Consider the following 24035-nt stretch of genomic DNA (forward strand, 5'->3'; position numbering starts at 1 on the left):
CTTCATGCAAAATATCCTTCTTCGATTCAGTCACATTTGAAATCCAAATTCTTGTCGAAAATCTCAACACACCTTGTTCATCTTTTTGTCACTACGCCATAAACTGGATTTCGCAACCCCAAGAAACCGTTACTAAAGGCCAAAAAAGTGTTGCTAAAGGCCAAAAAAAGGCTATACCGACTCTTTTTCGGGGTTGCAATTTTAGGCGTTGCCATAGAGTTCTTTATAACCCCGGTGACACCCTATTGCAACCCTTGTTTATCCGTTACGAAACTGTGCTATTACAACACCAATAGGGTTGCAATAGGTCTTGAAAAGTGTTACAGTAGGGTTTGGGCTACCAGTATAATATTTGTGGGCCCCACAATGGGGCCCACATGTGGGGTATTGACGCAACCCTTTTGCAATGCTGTTTTGTGTTTTTTGCAAAACTTTTTAGTGTTTTTAGCAACGTTTTTAGTGATTATTAGCAACACTATAAAGACCTATTGCAACGCTTTTACAAAAAAAATGCTAGGAACTGTTTGTAAATTAACATGCCCATAAATAAGACCATTGTCTTAAAACCAACACAATCCAGGTAAATCTCTTTAAAATGTATATTAGCAGTAATGTATACTATTTTAAAATCTTTACAGACAGTACTACACTACACATGAAATAACATAAACATGACTAGATTGCTGATATATGACTTAAATCAACACACAGTCTGAGAGCATTTTATGCCATACTCTTCCTAATCATCTAGCCAGACACATGCTTTCACCTATCAGCCAATGAAGGGTTTATCAAGGAAATGAAGACACAATTTTTCCAGAGCATGTACCAAAACCGACATTGTACCCGTTCCCCTGCGAATAATTCAACACAATAAATGAGTGTTGGTACATATAGTGAATGAACTGAAATTTAGCATCGCAATATAATAATACAATTCTCTTCAAAAACATTAAAGAAAAATGATGACCAGGCCACTTGAAATTATGATAACTGAGTAGCATAGAGCTCTTCTGGAGGCACTAAAAAGACAGAGCATGGAAACAACTTCAGTGTGGCAACAAATGTAGATATAAAAAAAAGGCAAAAAATTTAAAAATATTTAGCTCAATCATAAGAAAACATACAATCAGGAGTAGGTGGGACAAGAAGTAATATGGCGAGAGGATTTATCACTTATTGACCATATTTTCAACAAGTAATATGGCGAGAGGATTTATCATTTATTCTAGTTTGCAGTTTGACTTGATAAATCAGTACTACCTCCTGCTTGTGAGTACATTTTGTCATTTTTTTGTAGTAGCTTTGAAGTTACACACAATTAATTGCACTATCTAAACAGACATTAACTTGTATCAAATTTAAACCAGGACTTGTAATTTCAATAATTTATAATGTAGGACAGTGCTTACAGAATTAGCATCGGGAAGCTCTCGCACTGCTTCATCAATATTTTCTGCAGTTTCTTTCACCTGAATATAGATTAGAATGAACTTTTTGAGAATGAACAAGAAAAACCACTAGTACAAAAAATAATTAAAAAAAGTGAGGTTTCTCTATGTAAGAGTTTATACCAACTTAGAATTCTCTTTCACAGTAGCCTCAGGAATACTGTTCTGGAGTGGCTCAACATGTTTGCTTCCATCTAGTTGTACCCCAATGAAATACTGAACCTCTCCTTGTACACAGAAAAAAATAAAATTTTCAAATTAATATGCATATGCAACAACTGCTTTCAGCCTGACTTTGGTGGTACTGTACCTTCTGGTTACGCATAGGCTATAGATAAAACAAATTTCAGAATGTATTGCCTGAGTGAGAGCAAAATGAAAAACAATGACTAAGATGAACCAAAGAAAAGATCACACACTCAAACACATGTATATAAAAAAGCCAATAAGAAAAAGAGCAAAGTAAATACAAGATAAAGCCTAATGTACCAGTTTTAGTATAGTTAATAAGTTGGACAGTAACATCCTTATTGTTATCGATGCATCCCTAATTTTCCTCACAGTGGTTGGATCAGTTTCAGGTCCCTGAAGAAACCTGTAACAGCAATTCAAGCCAATGATATTTAACTATTATTGACATTGAAAAAGTTAATCACAGTGATGCTGAAACTTATCAACATCACTGTGACATGGACAGTGATGATATATATGTACAGAGAACAATCATTGACCATTTTGCGGGAGGGAGAGAGGGGGGGAGATTTGTCGTGACATATACATACATCCAGGGGGAGACAGACAGCTACCAATATTTAATACTTCTAAAAAAAAGTAACAGGGAGCAGTGATTTTTCAGACTCAAGTTCTGACTCCAAAATGTACCAGCAAAACGAAACTTTCAACTAATTTATAAATTGGAGGTGAATGGTGTCTCACCAGCTCTTTCTGCTCTTATCGTTTGCTTCTCTCTCGTTCTTCTGGATTGTACGCTCATCAACCTGCCCAATAAGGAAGAGTATTTGACCCCCAATTGTTGACTTCCCCGCATCTGCCATCATTTAAAGAATTAAATAAATAAAATATTAAGCATCAGCCCGGCCGTATCAAGTTCATTTGTGCTAAAAAATAACATACATCAACTTTTTTATCTAACTTTATTCAATAAAAAACTACAGATAAATGGAAATTATAGAAACATAAATAGATACAGAAACAAAGGGAGAAAAGGAAAGAGAGTCGTCCATTAAAAGAAAAGAATTAGAAAATTTGAGGGAGATAGAAAGCTTTTGTGCTGAGCCCATTTACAACTATCATATTCAATATCATACCAAAGATGGTCCGATAATAATCTAATCGGCTACTAAGCATACAGTACAGATGTCAATATGAGACGAGAAAATATAGGAGAGCTTTTAGTGAACAGGTTTCTATTAACATCTCTACGAAGTAACTAAGACTCCGGAAGTGTCACTAGTAAGGCCATATATTAGGAATATGGAAAGTACTTGCAAGATCCTCGTACATCATGTACTTGGAGCTTGGTGCAACTGTACTATATAACGGGGATGCAACTGTACTACAGACCCTGCTTAGTTTTTTGTTTACACATAACGAGGTAACATGGCGGCCAACAGATTTTGTGGAAGTTATGACATGTATAAATAGTCAAATATACACCGGACACACCACTTCTTTGGCTTCCTGAGTTTTTTAAATAAGGGAGGAAGCTCTGAAACTCCCCAGAAGACAAGTGTACCAGATTACGTTTTAAAATCTGATTTATCCCAAGCTCAGAACAAATTTCTGCTTTCATGCCTGTCTCATCTTTTCTGTCCAGCAATTCCCCAACAATTCCTTGAAGACCTCTTCGAGCAAATACTTCAGAATCTTGCGCAACACATACCTTATAAGTAAAATAAACTATGAGTACAAAACCACTTACAATAAAACAAGCTAAAAATACGTATTACAATAAAAGAAGAAAATAGCTCAAATAGCTATTTTTTGTGATATACAAATAGCTCACACTCTTTGCTACTTTTTTCACCATTCAGGAGCAGAAAATAAACACCCTATATTGAGAAGATTGAAAATGTCAAGACTTACAACTCCGTAGGCACCACGTAATCCATATAGACAGCAGATATAGTCCGATACATAACCCAGAACACTCAAGTCATTATCGGAAACCATCACATAGCTGAAATTCAGATTTTAACAAGCAAGTTAAAAAATAATCAATCAAACAGAAAACAATCATCTAGAAAAGTCCAATTGATTAGCAATAGCGGAAATATACAAATACCTATTTTACATAATCTTCAACCATGAAAGTCAAAAACACATCCAGAACAAAGAAGCTTCTTGGAAACATCAATATCTAAGCCTTGTTATTATGTTAAAAGCGAGAAAAATGAGTGAGAAAAATCATATTAACAATCGAGAAAGCAAAAAAGAAATGTTAAATACCTTGTATTATTTGAGAGAGAGTATTTGGAGAGAGACGATGATTACTTAGTTTTTTTGTTATAATTTTTGTTAAAAACAACGCGGCAATTTTGCCGCTTCTGAAATATCACTGTTGTTTGCTTCTTTTCAATTTTTCTTATACTCATATTATAATTATTAATCTTTTTAATAAATTTAATATTTTGAGATTTTAGTATTAAAACTTAAATTACTTTACAAATTACATCTTAAATTACTCCGTTAACGAATGGTTAATTTTTTAAACTTAAAAAAAATTATTTCAATTATATATACATTTTTGTATATAAAATAATTACTGATTAATATAATATTTTAGTAAAAGTATATACATATATATATATATTCTAATAGTTTTGATTGCTTTAAGAAATGAATAAAATATATATTTCAATTATTAATTCATTTCTATGTAAATAATTATTTAGTTAAATTAAAAATAAATAACAATTCATATTTATTATATGTTATGGGTTTGGTAACACATTTTGACTATACTGCAACATCAAAAAATAGGGGTTGCGATAGATATGGGTTTAGAAGGCTACTGTTACATTTTTCTTTGCAACCCTAGTGTGAAGGGTTGCGGAATCCAGTTTTTGGCGTAGTGTGTGTACCTATCTCTTCTCTTGTCAACTGACTATTCTCTTGAGTGGTTACTTCATCTTGGCATTTCTTTATCCTCTCTAGTATTGTTGGTTAAAAAGTAATGGCACAACATTCGCTCCTCCATGATCACAAATTTCTAATTGCAATTTTTCAACTTCATCAGATAATTTCTTCGGCATTGTTATCGTATTTAGCTTTTCCTTCCTACTCAATGCGTCTGCTACCACGTTGGTCTTTCCCGGATGATATTGTATCAAACAATCGTAGTCTTTGATCAATTCTAACCATCGACGTTGTCTCATATTTAGCTCCTTCTGAGTAAAGAGGTACTTCAGACTTTTGTGATCCGTGTATATCTTGCACTTTTCCTCATATATAAGTAGTGCCTCCATAGTTTCAAAGCAAACACTATCGCAGCTAATTTTAAGTCATGAGTCGGGTACTTTTTTTCATGTGGTTTAAGTTGTCTTGAAGCATACGCTATCACCTTCCCATGTTGCATCAATATGCATCCAATTCCTTTATAAGAGACATCACTGTATATGTTGTGAACTTGATAATTTCATTAACAAAACACCTTAGTAGATTTTACTTAGTGAAAAATGTAGCACTCGACGGATACGGATTGTAGTCCTGACGGATGTCTCAATATAGTCCCGACGGATGATTTATTATCCATCGAGTGAGTAGCTTGTGTAATAATAAGTCTGTAGCACATTTCTGTATACACATTATTTAGATTCTGTAAGTAGTACTCAAGTCATGTTGACTTTAACTAGATATGCAGAATAGGTTGATTAATTGTACATAGATGATGTCTTGTAATTCTGCATAAATGAAATGAAGTCAAGTGTCAGATTGCTACCCGAAGGATAAACAACAATACCATTCGACGGATGACCAACAAGACAACCCGACGGATGATCATGAACTCGACGGATGATCATGAACCCGACGGATAAAGAATTCAAACATCTGTTGACAGTGACAACACAGTCACATACGTCGAGTGTATGTAAATGGAATGTGGAAGCCTGTTCAACTGGGTTTTAGAGAATAAAGAAGCATTGCCATTTCCATGCTATTATGAAGATACTCAAAGATGCTGGAATAGACTAATAAAGCAGCATAGTATTAGACTTGATAGTTTTGTTTTATTATCTTATCTTATTACTTTGTAATCTTGGTGTTATATAAACCAAGAAGTAGCTAATAGAACAACAACAAGACTAAGAACATTTTTCAGAGAAACATTTTTAAGCTGCACCCGTAGTATTTCTCTATAATCTTAGTTGTTCATTTGTAAGCAGCTGTGAGCTTTTATGGCTACACAGGATTCTCTTGATATATAATATATATCTCTGGTGGATACATTCTAATCCACCAGAAAGTTTTTAAAGACTTGTGTTTTTAATTACTTGTGTTTTGATTCATTTCAAGCTATTATTCTGCACTCTGCTAATCAATTCACACTAATATATATTATTATGGTAGAACAACTTTTAAACCATGAAAAAGTTACAAGAATTCCATTCAACCCCCCTTCTGTAATTCTTGTTTCATTGTTAAGGGACTAACAATTGGTATCAGAGCAAGCTCTTGATAAACAAAGAGTTTAAATATCACAAAAAAATAGCAAGATGAACAAGAAGGATGTTGGAGTCAAGATTCCTTTTCTGGACAAAGAAAATTACCATCACTGGAAGGTAAAGATGCATCTTCATTTACTTTCTCAAGATGAGGCCTATTTAGATTGCATAGAAAGAGGCCCTCATTTACCAATGAGAGCTACAACTGGAAATGAGCCATATGTCCCCAATCCAAGGCATGAATGGTCTGGTCCTGATATTGAACAAGTCAGGAAAGATAAGAAGGCTATGAATATCCACTACACCATAGATGACCTATTGCAATGGTTTAATCAGGCGTGTTACAAAATTATGTTACCTTAGGTATGTTCATCTTAGCCTACCGCAACGTAGTATTTTTGATGTTACCATAGTCTTTATAACATGTTACCATAGCTTCAAAGTGTTACATATTGGTAACATGTGGAAACTTATGTTACAATAGGGTGGATAAAAATAACTTTTTACAAATAATTAAATATATATAATTATTTGACTTAAAAATTAATTAATTTTGATAATATAATTAAGCAATAATATTAATAATAGCTAAGATTAATAGAATAAGTTTTTCTTTAAAAACATTTTGTAAATTGTACTAATTAATAACATATAATTTTTTATTAATAAAAAATTTAAACACTATTTAAACTTAAAATTTTATTAAAAAATAAAAAAAAAGTAAAATTAGCTGGCAGTTTTTTGGGCTCTCGATCAGGCGGGCTAAAGTATGATCAAAATTTTTGGAGAAAGCGGCAGTTTTTTGTCAAAATTTCACTCTAAATATCTCTCTCTCCCTCTCTCAGTCTCTCTCACACTTTAAACATCTCTCTCTCTAGAAATCGCTCTCACTCTCTCTCTCTCTCAGCTTTTAATTGAACCGAATCATCCTACCTCACAGATCGTTGAATAGATTAGCTAGGGTTTTTAATTGGAATCGGGGGTTTTTAATTGGAATTGGGGTCAAATCGGCTTGTAGTTCTACTTTAAGGTACTACCCCTCACCTCTCTCTGATTTTGTGTGTATATGTATATACTGCCTCTATCCCTCTCTCTCTCTCTCGCTCTCTCTCTCTCTCTCCCTCTCTGTAATTCTGTTAGTTTCTTCTCTAATTTAGTAAATCTAGAAGAAAGAATAATGAGAGTGTGTGTGTGTTTACGGGTTCCCATTACAAACGAATTGCAGTGAATTTTCAGGATGAGAAGGAGGGGCATTTTGGTTTCGCAGAAGGTCGACATCGGACACTTACGAGAAGACAAGCAGGGATGGATCATCTCATCAGCTCCTTGAGAGTTTTGTTACTTTAAATTTTCAGCACTTTGGTTATGTTTGAGAGTTTGGGGTGTGCTAGGTACAATTTGCTTTTGTTTTGTATGTAGATTTGTGTATATAATATGTAGTTCCCCTCTAGCATGGTTTAACAACAACTATCTCCGTCATTTCCGATTACTAAGTGTAACTACAAGACTACTACTTTATTATCTGATAATTAGACTATCAAGCTATTTCAGAAACAAATTTAATGAACAGAACATCTGGATTGAGTAAAGTATATGTGCACAACAGCTACATACTCCAGCTTCTAGTTATTATGAACTTATGATTAATACCTGAGAGAAGTGAGCTGTAGCTCTTTGAATGAAAAAGTGTGAAAGGTTGTAGCCTCATGTAAAATAAAAACAAAGTTGTAGCACTATTATCAAATTCTATTGTTCAGTATTATGTTTTAAAAATAAGTATTAGGTGTTACTGTGTTAAACTGTTAATAATTAAGCTTGTACATAGTATGGTGTAAAATCCATTAGGTTCCCAACATAAAGTCCTATCCCTTATCCAAGTGTCCGTCTTTTTTAGCTCATGGCTTCATAGCAGATGTATTAAATGACAAAAAGGTAAGTAACAGGATGTAGTAAAATGTTATAATTATAGCTTATTACAGTTTCTTAAATGAGTTAAGCTGGTATACAGTGCTAGTGTTTTAGAAAATGAGTGATTTGCATATGTTAATACTATAGAAATTTATATTGTTTTCATCTTCCCAATGCAGGTTATTTTGTTGACAGATGGCATGGATACACATCCATATCGTTTTAACCGAGCAGCTCAGAAGCTTGAAGGTTTGGACTAATTTCACAGCTTGAAGGTTTGGACAGATCTCAAAGCATCCAATCTTAAAGGAAAAAATTGTCCAACAGCCCCACCTGTATCCACTCTCTGCTCCTCTGCTTTTATAACATATATTTCTCCTTTTTTCCTTCCATTTTTACATAATTAGTAAGTATTGCATAAGTGATCATGACTAACATAAAATAATTTACTATAATACTTTCTCTTGTTCTGTTAATAAAACAACACTCTTTGATAGTTAAAGTTGAATCTGGGAATGGCTTTATCACTACTATGTGTCTAGTTTGTGTTTATGTTTCAGATTATGGTGTAACAACTTTGTGTATATAATGCAGAATTACTTCAGCTCCTAGTTCTGTTGTGGGATGGCCTCAGATTCGATCATTTAGGAAGAATATTGCAAGTGGCTATGCTCCAAAGCTGTTGGCAGGTTAATTTTTACTTGTATAACATGAACTAGTTATGCCACTGTTATGCTAACTTAAGAATTTTACGTAGTTGGCCTTGAGCAGAGAAAAAGTTTGTTGATTAAATTTGTTGTTCAGATTAATTAGGTATTATTTGAACATATGATGTTATAGTAGGATTAATAGGGGTAAGCAAACAGGCTAGCCAACAAATGGTCACTATGACAACCTCTTGAGCTGAGTATGACTAATTACCTTCATTTAGTTCAGTTGTGATCATGATAGGTTTAATGTACATCTTATCCTGACTTTGGTTTATCTTATGTTTCATTGTTCAGCTCAAAATGATCCCTCAATTAATACTATCCAGAATATTCAAGCAGAGAAAGCCATCACAGGATTGTTGGATGGGAGTGGGGAATACACACTTGTTTACGAGGATAATGAAGGCGACATAATGTTTGTAGGGGATGTACCATGGCAGTAGCATCTTGTGACTATGAATGATAAGTTAATTTTACGAACTTCTAATTTATCATCTTGCTACTTGTATTATGCAGTATATATATTTGTATTATGCAGTATGTTTGTGGACAATTCAAGTAAATTAGTAAGTAGATTCTGCTCGACTAAATCGACTTGATTGAATTGCAGCATTGCAACAGTGAACAGACAAGGGTCTTGCTTAGAAGTGTTGTATTTGTTTATCAGCGATAATGACCCTGTCTATTACAAATTGATGTTGCATTGATTAAATAGGTTGTTGACTAAATTATGAACCATATTGTCATTAATTTTGACCACATTGATGTCATAATTAAATAAATCTTTCAAAATGTTTGTCTTCTTGTAGAATGACGCAGTCCTAAAGGCATATGCTAAGCCACCCAAAACTGCACAGATGGACAATGAGGGATTGCAGTCAAAAAAAGAATGATTTAGTAATACGCATCAAACTGTGGTCTACCCAAAAGATAACAATACCACTCATCAGCCTTGACATTCTTCTTTTCTGTCAAATTTGTGTTGTCTAATTAATTTGTGCATTATTATCTTTAGGGCATCATGCAGTTAGGGACATGCTGGTAAAGGAGGACACTTAACAAAAAGTGGACCAAACACTTGCGTCTGAAGTCGAGGAGAATATGAAGAGTTTCTAGTGTTACTATTTTATTAAATTTATCTTTTTTTCTAATATTTAGTAAAGAACCTGAACTATTTTGATTAGTTAAAATAATTGATGTTGTCGTAGTTTTAGACATATGATGGTTTGAATGTTTGAGTTGGTTTGGATGTAATACATTTTGTGGTATGTAATGATATTTTGGGATTGTTCGATTTCGAATAACAGAATTTCATGTAGTATTGCTTTTTACGTATGAAAAACATGTTAATGGTATATATGTTCAATTTACAAACAAATCATGTCAAATTAATATAATACAAATCATTATAAAAAAATGGGGCCTACTTGTGGGCCCCAATATGGGCCCCACAAGTGGGCCCTATCTTTTTTTTTTGCAAATTCAAAGTGCAAAGGTAACATACATAGTTTGATACTATAGGCATACATTGATGTTACCTTTGATGTTTATTGTAACACAAAAGTTCATGTTGCACCAGGACAAAGGAAATGTTACCTTAGGGACCAAATGTAACTCGAAAAAAAGCAACTTAAATTTTATGTTACCTTAGGTCTTTTGGCTGGCTATCGTAACATTTTTTTGGGCTATTGTAATATTTTTTGGGTGTTGTTGTAGGCCATCTATGGTGTAGTGATCCTATTTAATGGAGTTGATGGTGACATGTTTGACAACATCATCAATTGCAAAACTGCCAAGAAAGTTTGGGATACAATACAGTTTATCTGTGATGGCACTTGTTGTGTATATGTTGTGTACTTGATGATTTCATGAACAAAACACCTTGGTAGATTTTACTTAGTGAAATAATGTAGCACTCGATGGATAAGGTTTATAGTCCCGACAGATGATGACTTATTATTCATCGAGTGAGTAGCTTATGTAACAATAAGTTTGTAGCATATTTCTGCATACACATTGTTTAGAATCTATAGTAGTACTTAAGTCATGTTGACTTTAGTTAGATATGCAGAATAGGTTGATTAATTGTACATAGATGATGTCTTGTAATTCTGCAAAAGTGAAATGAAGTCAAGTGCCTGATTGCTACCCGACGGATAAACAATAATGAATTCGATGGATGATCAACAACCCGACGGATGATCAATAACTCGACAGATGATCATGAACCCGATGGATAAAGAATTCAAATATCTGTTGACAGTGACAACACAGTCAAATGCGTCGAGTGGATGCAAATGGAATGTGGTAGCCTATTCAACTGGGTTTTCGAGAACAAAGAAGAATTGCCATTTCCATGCTATTATGAAGATATACAAAGATACTGGAATAGAGTAATGAAGTAGAATTGTAATAGACTAGATAGTTTTTATTTTATTATCCTATCTCATTACTTTGTAATCTTGGTAATATATAAACCAAGAAGTAGCAACTAAGGAAAAACAAGAGATTCAAGCAGAGAAACATTTGTAAGCAGAATTCTTAGCATTTCTCTGCATTCTTAGTTGTTCAATATTTGTAAGCAGCTGTGAGATTTTTGCACACAGAGTTCTCTCGATATATATTATATATCTCTGGTGGAATCATTCAAATCCACCATAAAGTTTTTATAGATTCTTGTTTTTAATTACTTGTGTTTTGGTTCATTTAAGTAGCTATTCCGCATTGTGCTAATCAATTCATACTTATATATATATATAAGTTAGAACATTTTCAATCAAGAAAAAGTTTCAAGAATTCCATTCAACCCCCCTTCTGTAATTCTTGTTATATTGTTAAGGGACTAACAACACTGAACAAGTCAGAGAGAATAAGATGTAGCTGCTAATTCAGCAGTATGGGTACTTTCATAGTGAAGATAGTGAGTCTCTTACTGACATTTTTAGTAGATTTCAAAAACTACAAAATGCTCTGAAGTTGCATGGAAGGGTCAATCAGACAAAAGACTCCAATCTTAAGTTCCTTAGATCTCTTTGACTAACAATTGGTATCAGAGCAAGCTCTTAACTTACAAAGAGTTTAAAGATCAAAACAATATAGCAAGATGAACAAGAAGGATGTTGGAGTCAAGATCCCTTTTCTGGATAAAGATAATTACCATCATTAGAAGGTAAAGATGCATCTTCATTTGCTTTCTCAAGATGAGGCCTATGTTGACTGCATAGAAAGAGGCCCTCATGTTCCAATGAGAGCTGCAACTGGAAATGAGCCATCTGTCCCCAAGCCAAGGCATAAATGGTCTGATCCTGACATTGAACAAGTCAGGAAGGATAAAAAGGCCATGAATATCCTGTTTAATGGAGTTGATGGTGATATGTTTGACAACATTATCAAATGCAAAACTGCCATGGATGTTTGGGATATAATACAGATCATCTGTGATGGTACTGAGCAAGTTAGAGAAAACAAGATACAGCTACTGATTTAGCAATATGAGCATTTTCATAATGAAGAAAGTGAGTCTCTCACTGACATTTTTAGTAGGTTTCATAAACTGCTAAATGCTCTAAAGCTGCATGGAAGGGTCTATCAGACAAAAGACTCCAATCTGAAATTCCTTAGATCTCTTTCAAAGGAATGGAAACCAATGACAGTCTCATTGAGAAACTCACAAGATTATAAGGAGTTTACTTTGGAGAGACTGTATGGCATCCTGAAAATATATAAGCTTGAAATAGACCAAGATGAGAGGATGGAGAGAGGAAAGAAGAAAGGAGTGTCCATTGCACTAGTTGTTGAGTTAGAGAAACAGAAGGAGATGAAGATGGAAGCTGTTGAGTCAACTTCAAGGGTCTGTGAAAGCAAGGGCAAGGGGCTTGTAGTAGAAAGTGAAGATTCTTTGAGCCAAGATGAAATGGAAGACATTGATAAATATTTAGCATTTCTTTCCAGAAGATTTTCCAAGCTCAAGTTCAAAAAGAACTTTGGAGCAGCCAAGCCAAATAGAAACATGGTGGATAAATCAAAATTCAAATATTTCAAATGTGGCTTGGCAGGGTATTTTTCCAGTGAATGTAGAAAGTCAGATTCCAGCAAGAAAAAGTTTGAGCCTATGGATTATAAGCAAAAATACTTTAAACTGCTCAAACAAAAGGAAAGGGCTTTCATTACACAAGAAAATGATTGGGCAGCAGATGGTCTGGATGAAGATGAAGAGGTCAGCTATGTCAATCTAGCCCTAATGGCCAAGTCTGATAAAACAAAAACAAGTTCTTCAAATAATCAGGTAATTACTAAAAACCTTGCATATTTATCAAAAGCTTAGTGTAATGATGCTATAAATGACATGTCTACAGAGTTATATCATTTGCGTGTTACACTTAAGTCTCTTACTAAATAAAATGCTAAAATCAAATAAAACAATTTGTTTTTGAGTGAGAGGTATAATGTGCTTGAGTCTCAGTTCATTGATTTTGAAAAGTTAAGAATTGAGAGTAAGATTGCCAATGAGGAATTAACTGAGTCCTTGAAGAAAGAAGAAATTTTGAAGAAGCAGCTCGAGCGTGAACATGAGGTGATTAAGGCATGGAAAACATCTAGGGATGTCCATGCTCAAATCACCAAAGTTTAAGGAATTGAGTCTTTCTGTGATGCAGCTTGGAAAAAGAACAAAGAGAAACTAGAACCAAATTTGGTCGATGGAGTGCTAACAGATGTGGACTCGACGGATGATGAGGATCATCCATTAGATAACAAAAAGGGTTATCCGTCGAATGATAAAAATCCTCAACCGTCGGCTGTGAACAAGCCTATCAGTAAAGCCAAACTTGTTAAGCTCAATGAGAAGTATGGATCTATTTCCAAGAACTTTGTTTCAGGAGAATCGAGCCAAGTTAAGAAAGGGAAAAAGGCTAATGTTGGTCACATGACTGTCAAACAGTTAAGTGACAGACTTGAAAAGATTGAGGTAAAAATAGAGGCTAAAAAGAAAAATAATAGAAATGATAAAGTAGGGATTAACAAACATAATAACTACACACCTGATAAATATGCTCCTAGAAAAATCTGTGTCAAGTGTGGTAGTGTAAATCATTTGTCTGTTAATTGCAAATCTGCCATTCCTACTTCCATATCTGTGCCACCTCACTTTACCAACATGAATGTCATGCCTCCCATGCCTATAAATGCTATGTCTACACAGAATATGAATGCACAGTTTGCTAACATGCCATTTGCACCTAATCCTTATTATGCTGCATTTAGTATGCCACAAATGGCATTTAGCATGCCTTACTGGAATAATATGTTTACTAATAGCATGTCATTCCTTGTTGATTATAATATGCATGATAATTCCGTTGCAATGAATGATTTCAAAGGCCCAACTCAAATGACCAAAGAATGAATTTGATATCCCTAAGTCAAATGAGATAAAGCCAAAGAAAACTCGGGTACCAAAATCAACTTGATTTGATTTTGATGTGTGTAGGGAAACAGAAAGAATCTTTGGTACTTGGATAGTGGTTGTTCAAGACACGTGACTGGTGATTCTACCCTGCTCACAGAGTTCAAGGAGAGAGCTGGCCCAAGTATTACTTTTGGAGATGACAGCAAGGGTTATACTGTCGGATATGGCTTGATTTTAAAGGACAATGTCATCATTGAGGAGGTTGCCTTAGTGGATGGTCTCAAACACAATTTGTTGAGTATCAGCCAGCTTTGTGATAAAGGCAACTCAGTAACTTTTAACTCAGAAGCCTGTGTTGTGACTAATAAAAGAAGCAAGAAAGTGGTTCTCACTGGTGTGAGAAAAGGAAATGTTTACCTAGAAGATTTCAACTCATCGAATGCGGAATCTGTTACTTGTCTTCTCGGTAAAGCAAGTCAGGATAAAAGTTGGCTATGGCACAAGAATCTATCCCATTTAAACTTCAAGACCATGAATGAGCTAGTAACGAAAGACCTGGTTAGAGGCATTCCTCTAGTGGAGTTTTCTAAGGATGGATTGTGTGATGCCTACCAAAAAGGGAAGCAGATTAAAGCATCATTCAGGAAGAAACTTGATTCAACAATTGAAGAACCTTTGCAACTGCTACAGATGGATTTGTTTGGACCAGTCAATGTATTGTCCATCTCAAGGAAAAGATTTTGCCTAGTAATTGTAGATGATTTCTCAAAGTTCTCTTGGACATATTTCCTAAAGTCTAAATATGAGGCTAGTGAAATCATCATCAATCACATAAGGCAAGTCAATAATCATCCTGATTTCAAGGTTAGAAGAATCAGGAGGGACAATGGAACTGAGTTCAAGAATTCTTTCATGAGAGCATTTTGTGAGGAAAATGGGATTCTGCATGAGTTTTCAGCAGCAAGAACTCCATAACAGAAGTAGTGGAAAGGAAGAACAGATCACTTATTGAAGCTGCAAGGACAATGCTTGAAGAATCTAAGCTGCCAACATATTTCTAGGCTAAAGCTGTAACTACTGCATGCTACACTCAGAATATTTCACTGTTAATCAAGCAAGATGCATGACTCCCTATCAATTGTTCAAGAATAATAAACCAACCCTAAATTTTCTTCATGTCTTTGGCTGCAAATGCTATATTCTGAGAAATCAAACTGATCAAAATGGGAAGTTTGATGTTAAAGCAGATGAAGGAATTTTTGTTGGATATGTTGTTGGTAAAGCATATAGAGTCTACAATCTAAGAACCAATATTGTTGTGGAATCAATACATGTTGTGTTTGATGATAAAAAGATTGAAGGACTACAAGATGGAGATTACCATGAGAGCCTCAAATTCGACAATGTGGAGATGGTTAGTGATGATGAAAGTGATCAAGAAACAGAATCTAAGGATAATGCAGAAAAATCTACTACAAATGAAGCACAAAACTCAACATCTGTCGAGTGGCAAAATGCTTCATCCGTCAGGAGGCAATCTACTTTATCCATCGGGAGACAACCAGCTTTATCCGTCGGTACTCAAAATTCACCATCGGTCAGGTTATCAAGAGAAGCTGGAAATCAAGATAGATCACCTATAGAAAGTTCCCCTTTCTCATATCAAAGATCCAAAAACTCAGGGGGAGTTTCTAACAATCAAAACTCAATCACACATCAACACAACAATGAGACCTCTTCATCTAGAGCTAATCTACCTCAACAAAGAAAATGGACAAAAGATCACCCCTTTGAGCTTATTATTGGTGATGTTTCTTCTAGAGTTCAAACCAGGAGAACAACTCAAGAAGAATGTCTATATAGCAGCTTTCTTTGCAAGGTAGACCAAAGAAGGTAGAAGAAGCTTTGTTGGATCCTGATTGGATCTTAGCTATGCAGGAGAAGCTAAACCAATTTGAAAGGAATGATGTATGGAAGCTGGTACCCAAGCCTAAAGGAAAGAATCCAATAGACACCAAATGGGTATTCAGAAACAAAATGGATGAAAATGGCATAGTAGTCAGGAATAAAGCTAGATTGGTTGCTAAGGGCTATTGTCAACAAGAAGGAATAAATTTTGATGAAACATTTGCTCCTGTTGCAAGACTTGAAGCCATTAGAATCTTCTTAGTCGATGCAGCCCATGCCAATTTCAAAGTCTATCAAATGGATGTCAAAAGTGCCTTTCTGAATAGAGATTTGGAGGAGGAAGTCTATGTTAGTTAACCTCCTGGTTTTGAAGATCCAAATTTTCCAGAACATGTCTATTATCTTTTGAAAGCACTTTATGGACTGAAGCAAGCACCTAGAGCCTCGTATGATACTTTATCAAAGTTCCTTTTGGAAAACCATTTCACAAGAGGTACTGTAGATAAAACTTTATTCTTTAGAAATGTTAATGGCTCTAGTATACTTGTTCAAATTTATGTAGATGATATTATTTTTGGCTCTACAGATGAGATACTTTGTAAAATGTTTTCCAAATTGATGCAAAGTAAGTATGAAATGAGTATGATGGGAGAACTGACTTACTTTCTTGGTTTAAAAGTTAAGCAAGTTAGTGATGGAATATTCATTAGTCAAACTATATACATTTTTTATCTTTTAAAAAAGTTTGATCTAGTGGATTGCACATCTGCAAAAACTCCCATGGCCACTGCAACTAGGCTTGAATTAAATACTACTGAAAAGTCTGTGGATATTTCAAGTTATAGGGGCATGGTTGGCTCACTTTTGTACTTAACACCTAGTAGGCCAGATATAATGTTTGCTACATATTAATGTACTAGATTTCAGGCTGATCCTAGAGAATCTCACTTAATAGCTATTAAGAGAATTTTCAGATATCTCAAGGGAACACCAAAACTTGGCATTTGGTACCCTAGAGATTCTGGTTTTGATCTAACTGGTTATTCAGATGCAGATTATGCAGGTTGTTGAATTGATAGAAAAAGTACAACAGGAACTTGTCAATTTCTAGGAAACAAGCTTGTGTCCTAGTGCAGTAAAAAGCAAAATTCAGTTTCTACTTCTATAACTGAAGCTGAATATATTGCTGCTGGTAGTTGCTGTGCACAGATATTATGGATGAAAAATCAATTGCTAGACTATGGTTCGCAAGTTGAGAGGACTCATATTTTCTGTGATAACACAAGTGCAATTGCCATCACTGGAAATCCAGTACAATATTCAAGGACAAAGCATATAGACATCAAGTATCACTTCATAAGGGAACATGTAATGAATGGTACTGTGGAACTACATTTTGTTCCAAGTGAGAAGCAGCTTGCAGATATCTTTACCAAGTTACCGGATGAATCCACCTTTTCAAGGTTAGTAAGTGAGTTAGGTATGCTTAATTATTCTTAAATCTATATGAGTTAATTTGCAAGTTGAAATGCAGCTAGAAATTTAATTGATTTTTCAGTCTTGGATGAAATTTTTCAGTCTTTATCCATCGAGTGTGATCATCCGTCGGTATGCTATTTGCTAATAAAAATCAATTATTTTTCTGGAATATTTTATGACTCGACGGATAACCGTTTATCCTCATCCGTCGAACTGTCTTAATCTTAGCCGTTTATTTCCTGAACATTATCCATCGTTTATACTTACAGTTTGTAAGCATGACACGGCGGATAATGGGTGGAATTTTTACAGTTTATTTTTAGGCAATTTTTATTGGTTACATTATTTTACTCTATTATTTTTAACAGTTATTTTTGTGATAGTATAAAAGCTTATTTCATTTCAATCGTTTTTCCTTTATCATTCTCAAATCAACTGCTCAAATTTTATTCTCTCTCAAAGTACTTACTCTCTTTCTCTTCAAGCTCTTATTCTCTAACAATGGCACCTGTTATAAAGATTATGTCTCAAACTGAGTTCATTTATGAGAAGAACAATTTCACTGCACTGGTGAACAGGGGTATTCAACAATCTGGTGACTATCACAAGATGATGGACTTTGTGAAGAATTGCAAGCTCAGCTATGCCATGCTGGAATCACCCACAATCTTTTGTGAAGTTGTTGAAGAGATGTGGACCACTTCTACATACAACTCAACAGATAAGACAATCATACTCACCATTAAAGGTAAAGAATTTTGTATTAATGGTGATGTTATAAAAGCATATTTCAAGATTCCTTATAAAACTGTGACCTTTCCATACACTGACACTGAAATAATCAATATGCTTAATTCCATGAACTATGCTCTTTCTACTTTTAAGTTAAGTGACATTAGAAGAATAGGTCTTAGGAAAGAATGGAGTTTTATGTGTGATGTAGTGATAAAGGTCTTTTCAGGAAAAATCAGTAATTTTGATTCAGTCAATATATCCATGCTTAACATGCTCTACATGCTAGTTATAGATAAATTCTATAATTTCAGTGACCTTGTCTTGTTTGAGTTAGGCTTTAAATTAGGAGAGTTAAATAAAGAGGTAAAAATGTGTATTATGCTAGATTCTTTATGATGTTAGCTAACCTCCTCTGTGAAGAGATTGTGCTTGAGAACCTAAACAACAAATTAAATTGTTGGGTTCAAGAGAGAAGGCTCATTGCAGATTTGAACAGGGCCAATCATCACAAGGATGTGCCATTGTTCTATTTCCCTGTAATAGAAGCACCTCAGGTAAGTGAGGTAAGTTCATCTATCCCTACCACTATTCCAACCTCACTAATTTCTTTTAGTTCTAGTATGGCAATGGCAACTGTGTCAATGACCCAACAGTTGCCTACCCAAGCCACCAAACCTGCAATTATTTCAAAATCCAAATCTAAGAAAGCCCCATATGGTATCTCTCTAAAGATGTCAGTTGCAAAATCCACTAAAACCAAAGAGGGGAGTGTGAAGGAGGGCAAGATAGGTGAGGGAAAGGGTGAACATAAAAGAAACCCTAAGGATAAGGATGGAGAGTTGAGTGGATCCTAGCATAGCCACACTGCAGTTTCCCAACAAACTGCAGTGCTTAAAAAGGATAAAACCTCATTTCTAGCTACATCCTCCCAAAAGGATGTAGTTGTTGAACAAAGCTCTCAACCAAGAGCACAGGCCAAGAGGGTTAGGGACACAAGATCACCCTAAACTTATGCCAGAAAGAATAAATCTAAAACCCTTGGGGATGCACAGGGTAGACACACTGTGCAAACTGGTGTTAAAGACACAGTCACTGTACCTTCAAAAATTCAGTTTGGTGTGGCTCCAATAAATGTGGAGTCACAGCCAAAATCTCTAGTAATAGAAGCACCTCAAACACCTAACTCACCAACAAATTCTCTGGATGTGGATATGATAACCACATCAATTCCTGATTCCCGTTCTTTAACTTTGTTGGGGAAGCCAAAATCTAGTGCAAGTGAGCATCATCTTTTAGATTATTTGTTGGCTCACTTGCCAATTCTTTCAGGAACTGTTGAATCATCTGTGCCCAAGTTATCATCAATCAGCACAGAGTCCACAATAGTTTCTTTTCCAAGTTCATTCATTTCTACTCTCTCGATGGATATTGCTCATCCGTCAAGTAGTGATTGTATGTCGACGGATAAGCTTAACAACAGTTATCCGTCGGATAGCAAAACCACTCACCTGATGGATATCACTCATCCGTCGAGTATCTCTGTAGAGCCTCAAACTTCATTTATTTCAAGTGCAGAAAATCTAGTGGTTATACAGTCACTATTAGGATTGAGAGAGAATAGTGTTTTGAGTGAGAATCTGGGTTGCTCCCGAGAAAAAGGAGAGGACATGAGTGAAACTATGCAATCCATTTCTTCAGGATTGGCAAAAGAAAGTGAGAGGAGTCCCACCATAGTAGGCGAAGGTGAGGGTGTGAGGGTGGGGAGCCAGGGTGAGACCCTGATACAACAAAAGAGAGAAAATGAGAGAAATGCAGGTACTGGAGCTATAAGGATGGATGTCATTTCTAGTGAGTTAATGAATGTCCAGGATGCAGACAGGGAGGGACTATCTCAGCAACCTAAAGCTGTTATAGATTCCACCTCCCTTGATGTTGAGGCATTTACTCACCCTGTTCCAACTTATCAACTTCTAGCTGAACACGGCAATGACAATGCAGAAAGGATGCTCAATCTGGTGCATACCACTTAGTCTATGCTAAGAGCCAAGGAAGCCATCACAGCTCTGCCTTCTACAGCTGGTGATGTGGACTATGAGACTGGTGGTTCAGCTGATTTCTTTGGTGATGGGAGTGGTGTAATAACCCCCAAAATTTTCAACTTTTTGTAACCCTTGTGAATAGTGTTTTAGCTGAATGAGAAAACTTTTCATGCCACACTATGTAGGGGTTCTGTTATTGATCTTCTGGGATATTATTAGTACTCTATGTGGTATATAAGTGTATGTAAAGATCGCCAGAATCCAATTTCCGAACACTTGGATTTTTCCCGGAAATCCACTAGATACGGAAAGGATTGAGTATAAGGTAACATGATAAAAAGGATTTAAATTAAAGGATTATAATAGAGGATCATAAAAAGGAATATAATATATTGAGAAAGGTTAAGGGAACCTAAGTAATAAGATCCCGGGTATGATCCTTCAAACGATAAACGAGAACGAAAGTTAAGCGAACCGTATAACAGATCAGCGGTCATTAGGGAAACGATTAGGAAGTTAAGCAAAGGGATTAGAGGGAGTGATGTCACCCAACCGATGAGAGGAGGACAAGGAGGGAAAGATGACATCACAATATGACATAGGCATGACATGGGAAGGAAGGAGGTGTGGTTGAATGAGAACCACACAAATTCAAGGGCAACAAGGTAATTAACTAAATCAAACACAAAAACAAGTCAACCAAGCCAAGAAAAATCATTTTTCATCAAAATCAAAAAGAACCAAGGCTTTGTTCTTGAGAAGCTCTCGGCTTTTTACTATTCAAAAGGCAAGGAAATTCAAAAATCAAAGATCCAAGCTTCCTAAATTGGTGAGTTAATTCCCTAATCATCTTCATGCTTAGTTAGGGCTATATCATGAGTTTAAGCCATCAATTCCTTCTCCATCTTCTTCATTTAATCAAAGAAGAAGACTATGAATAGTGTTTTCAAGTTTTTAACTTGAAATTTTTCTTGTTTTCCATGAAGATCCAAGCATTCCTAAGACTTCTCAAAGCTTCTTAAGGCTTCCTAGCTCCTCCCACCACTTCAAGGAAGGTATATCATCTCCAAACCCTAGATTCCTATGTATTATAAGATGATTTTGATTAGTAGGATGATATTGTAGCTTGATGTTGGTGATTTAGAGTTTGGGATTGAATTGGTATTGAAATGGAATGGTAAATGTTGTTGTTTTGATTAAAAGAACTTAAGTATGGTTAAAGATAAGCTTAGGCATAAGTATGAATGTTAAAATTGAATTGGTTGGGGTTGTTATGATGTGATAAGGATGGATGTTGGTTGTATGTTGGATTTGAGGTTGAATTTGGGTTGGTTTTGAATGGTTTAAAATTGGGAAATCGCGTAAACATAGCCGTCGTAACGTCCGGTTTTCTTTAGACTGTTTTTGTGCATAACATTAGGACCCGAGAACTCCCTGCTAGATTATGACCACTACTATGTTTAGATAGCTCATGTTACGAGCTTCGTTTTGATATGTAGTTCGTTCGATTCCGATGCACGGTTTAGGAGAAACGACCGTTTCCAGTAACGGCGTTTCGCGAACGAAACTTTTCCCCTCGCCTTACTTTGAAACATAGGTTAAAGACCAAAAAGGGTTAATTAATGTATGAAACATTTATGGTAAGTGTTTTAGGTAGTTGGTAAGACACTCGCGAAGGAATCGCCTTAAAACTCGTAAAGGTTAAATTATTAAAAATGGTGGAGCCGAGGGTACCCGAGTGACTTAAGCAAATCAGTAATCGCAAAACAAGCGTTAGAGTCTAAGTTAGTTAAAGTATAGATTTACAAGTGACTTTGGTTTAATTCCAACTTACTTGTTGTTTATAGGTTACCAGACTCGTCCCGAGCCTTTTTCACCCCCAAGTCGCTCAGGCAAGTTTTCTACCCGTTATAACTGTTGTGGTGATGAGTATATGTATTTGCATTATCTTGAGATAGATGCATGTTGGTTAATTAGCAAATATTGTTATATATTGAAGCATGCTGCTATGGTATATATATATGCATGCCTGTTTCGTATTCTTTTCATATATAATTGTTGATAATACCTATGCTAGAGGATAGCGGTAATTTGCATATACCCTTAGTATAGGGACCCAAAGGTGGAAATTGATAGGGGTAAATAAATTGTGATAGTATAATTAAATACTGCAAGGTATGGGCTGCTAGGCCCAATAAAAAGATAAGTGATACTCAGACCGGAAAGGTTAAGCCTGATGGGCTAGATCAGGCCTAATTAAGGCCCAAAAGCCCTGATTATTAATTAATTTCGTAATTGATTAATAAGGGAAAAATCAGCTATTGAGAAAAGTCCTGATAAGGATATAAATCCTTATAGATTAGCCTCAAGGGGACCTAAAAGGATAAGGAATCAGTTTCCTACTATCTAGGACTCCAAAGTCCATTCTAATTATGAGACTTACCCACCAAGTCTCCTATACCAAGTCCAATTCAAGGACCACCAACATCTATATAAGGGGCCTCACCCCATAAATCAGAACTACGTTTTTTGGCTTGATTCTCTAATTCACAGAGATACGTAGGCATCTCGTAAAGGCAGATCGAGCCACGAAACACGAGAGCAGCCATTAAAGGCCTTGAGCTCCCGAATCTTAGTAATAAATACAGCAAATAATAACCTTAGTTTTTTATCTATAACATTTGGCGCCGTCTGTGGGAAACACAACAACCATGGCAAGAACACGGAGAACAATTGGAGCTCTAGAGGAAGGAACACCATCAGAGACAACCCAGGTGATTTCATCAACCGTGGAGGATCCTCCCCATTCAACTTATGCATCTACTCAGGAGGAAGCCCAGACAGGGGAACTCAACCCCAGCTACAAGGGACAACTCCCCCGGTTCAAGGTACGAATCCTCAAGTTCAACAAATACATATACCTGTGAATTCTCGACCCGTCGGGTATAAATATTCAACTATTGTTACTACTAACCCCCCTTATGGGATGCCCCTTCACCCTGAGGTTGGAGGAAGCGGATATGCTGGGAGAAGTGAAGCACGAGGGCGGTCGCCCCCTATATACAAGGTTTGGGTCCTATCCCTGAGGATCGGGAATTTTATGGTCCTTACACTGAGAGAGACTCCGAATCTTCGGATGATGAAGTGGCCCCGAGAAGGAGGCGTCTTGGAAAAGAGCCAATAGCCAACGGAAGGCAACGCCCCCAAAGCACACCAGGGGCGAATCCCCAAGAAGTGCAGGAAAGGATCAGGTCTCATGAGGCTGAAATCCAAAGGCTGAGGCGTGATTTGGAGGCTCACCAGGCCACCAGACCCCAGATACCTCCTAGGGGGAGAAATCCTCCTCCTGTCATAGACCTGGATGGTCCGGTAAGAAGAAGGGCTGTTGTCCCAAGAACTGATCCAAGCAATCTCCTTCCCCTTAGAGATCCTGATGATCCAACTCCACCCTTCACAGAAGAGATAATGAATGCCCATATCTCAAGGAAGTTCAAGATGCCCACTATCAAAGCCTATGATGTCACGGGAGACCCCGCTAATCATGTTAGGACGTTCTCTAATACACTGCTGCTGCAACCCGTGAATGATGCTATAAAGTGTCGGGCCTTCCCTCAAACCCTGTCGGGTATGGCTCAAAGATGGTACAGTCGCTTGCCCCCAAACTCTATTGGATCGTTCAGAGAGTTAAGTCAGGCTTTTATTAAGTAGTTCAT

At 36.0% G+C, this 24035-nt stretch overlaps 2 protein-coding genes across 8 annotated transcripts; one reads left to right on the forward strand and one right to left on the reverse strand.

Annotated features, from left to right (window-relative positions):
* Window positions 1–574: 574 nt before the first annotated feature.
* On the reverse strand, window positions 575–3973 carry LOC141659561 (uncharacterized). 7 transcript variants are annotated; one of them, XM_074466487.1, is made up of 9 exons: window positions 3921–3973; window positions 3757–3837; window positions 3558–3651; window positions 3138–3354; window positions 2388–2499; window positions 1941–2046; window positions 1575–1667; window positions 1413–1472; window positions 575–1022 (listed from the first exon to the last, which is right to left on the reverse strand). In XM_074466487.1, exons 3-9 carry the CDS (start codon window positions 3642–3644, stop codon window positions 792–794), a joined length of 906 nt encoding a protein of 301 aa, XP_074322588.1. In that variant the 5' UTR covers window positions 3645–3651; window positions 3757–3837; window positions 3921–3973; the 3' UTR covers window positions 575–791. The 7 variants fall into 7 exon arrangements, 6 of the variants coding, with proteins under 6 accessions (XP_074322588.1, XP_074322604.1, XP_074322611.1 ...); XM_074466503.1 differs by lacking the exon at window positions 3921–3973 and having other exon boundaries at window positions 575–854; window positions 971–1022; window positions 3757–3908; XR_012549805.1 differs by lacking the exon at window positions 3921–3973 and having other exon boundaries at window positions 773–854; window positions 971–1022; window positions 1128–1472; window positions 3757–3908.
* Window positions 3974–8057: 4084 nt separating this feature from the next.
* Window positions 8058–9197, forward strand: LOC141659048 (auxin-responsive protein IAA18-like). Its single transcript, XM_074465785.1, has 3 exons — window positions 8058–8068; window positions 8639–8733; window positions 9049–9197. The coding sequence occupies exons 1-3, from the start codon at window positions 8058–8060 to the stop codon at window positions 9195–9197; spliced, it is 255 nt and encodes an 84-aa protein (XP_074321886.1).
* Window positions 9198–24035: the final 14838 nt, after the last annotated feature.

The sequence above is a fragment of the Apium graveolens genome, chromosome 1, assembly GCF_009905375.1.
Source record: "Apium graveolens cultivar Ventura chromosome 1, ASM990537v1, whole genome shotgun sequence".
Taxonomy (NCBI): domain Eukaryota; kingdom Viridiplantae; phylum Streptophyta; class Magnoliopsida; order Apiales; family Apiaceae; genus Apium; species Apium graveolens.

Coding starts and splice junctions, on each gene's coding strand:
- LOC141659561 (XM_074466487.1), bottom strand. CDS start 3,644: ATGGTTTCCGATAATGACTTGAGTGTTCTGGGTTATGTATCGGACTAT. Junction 2,500..3,137: donor CTCAGGAAGCCAAAGAAGTG/GTGTGTCCGGTG, acceptor AAATGATGGCAG/ATGCGGGGAAGTCAACAATT. Junction 2,047..2,387: donor GATAAGAGCAGAAAGAGCTG/GTGAGACACCAT, acceptor TTGCTGTTACAG/GTTTCTTCAGGGACCTGAAA.
- LOC141659048 (XM_074465785.1), top strand. Junction 8,734..9,048: donor TGCTCCAAAGCTGTTGGCAG/GTTAATTTTTAC, acceptor TTCATTGTTCAG/CTCAAAATGATCCCTCAATT.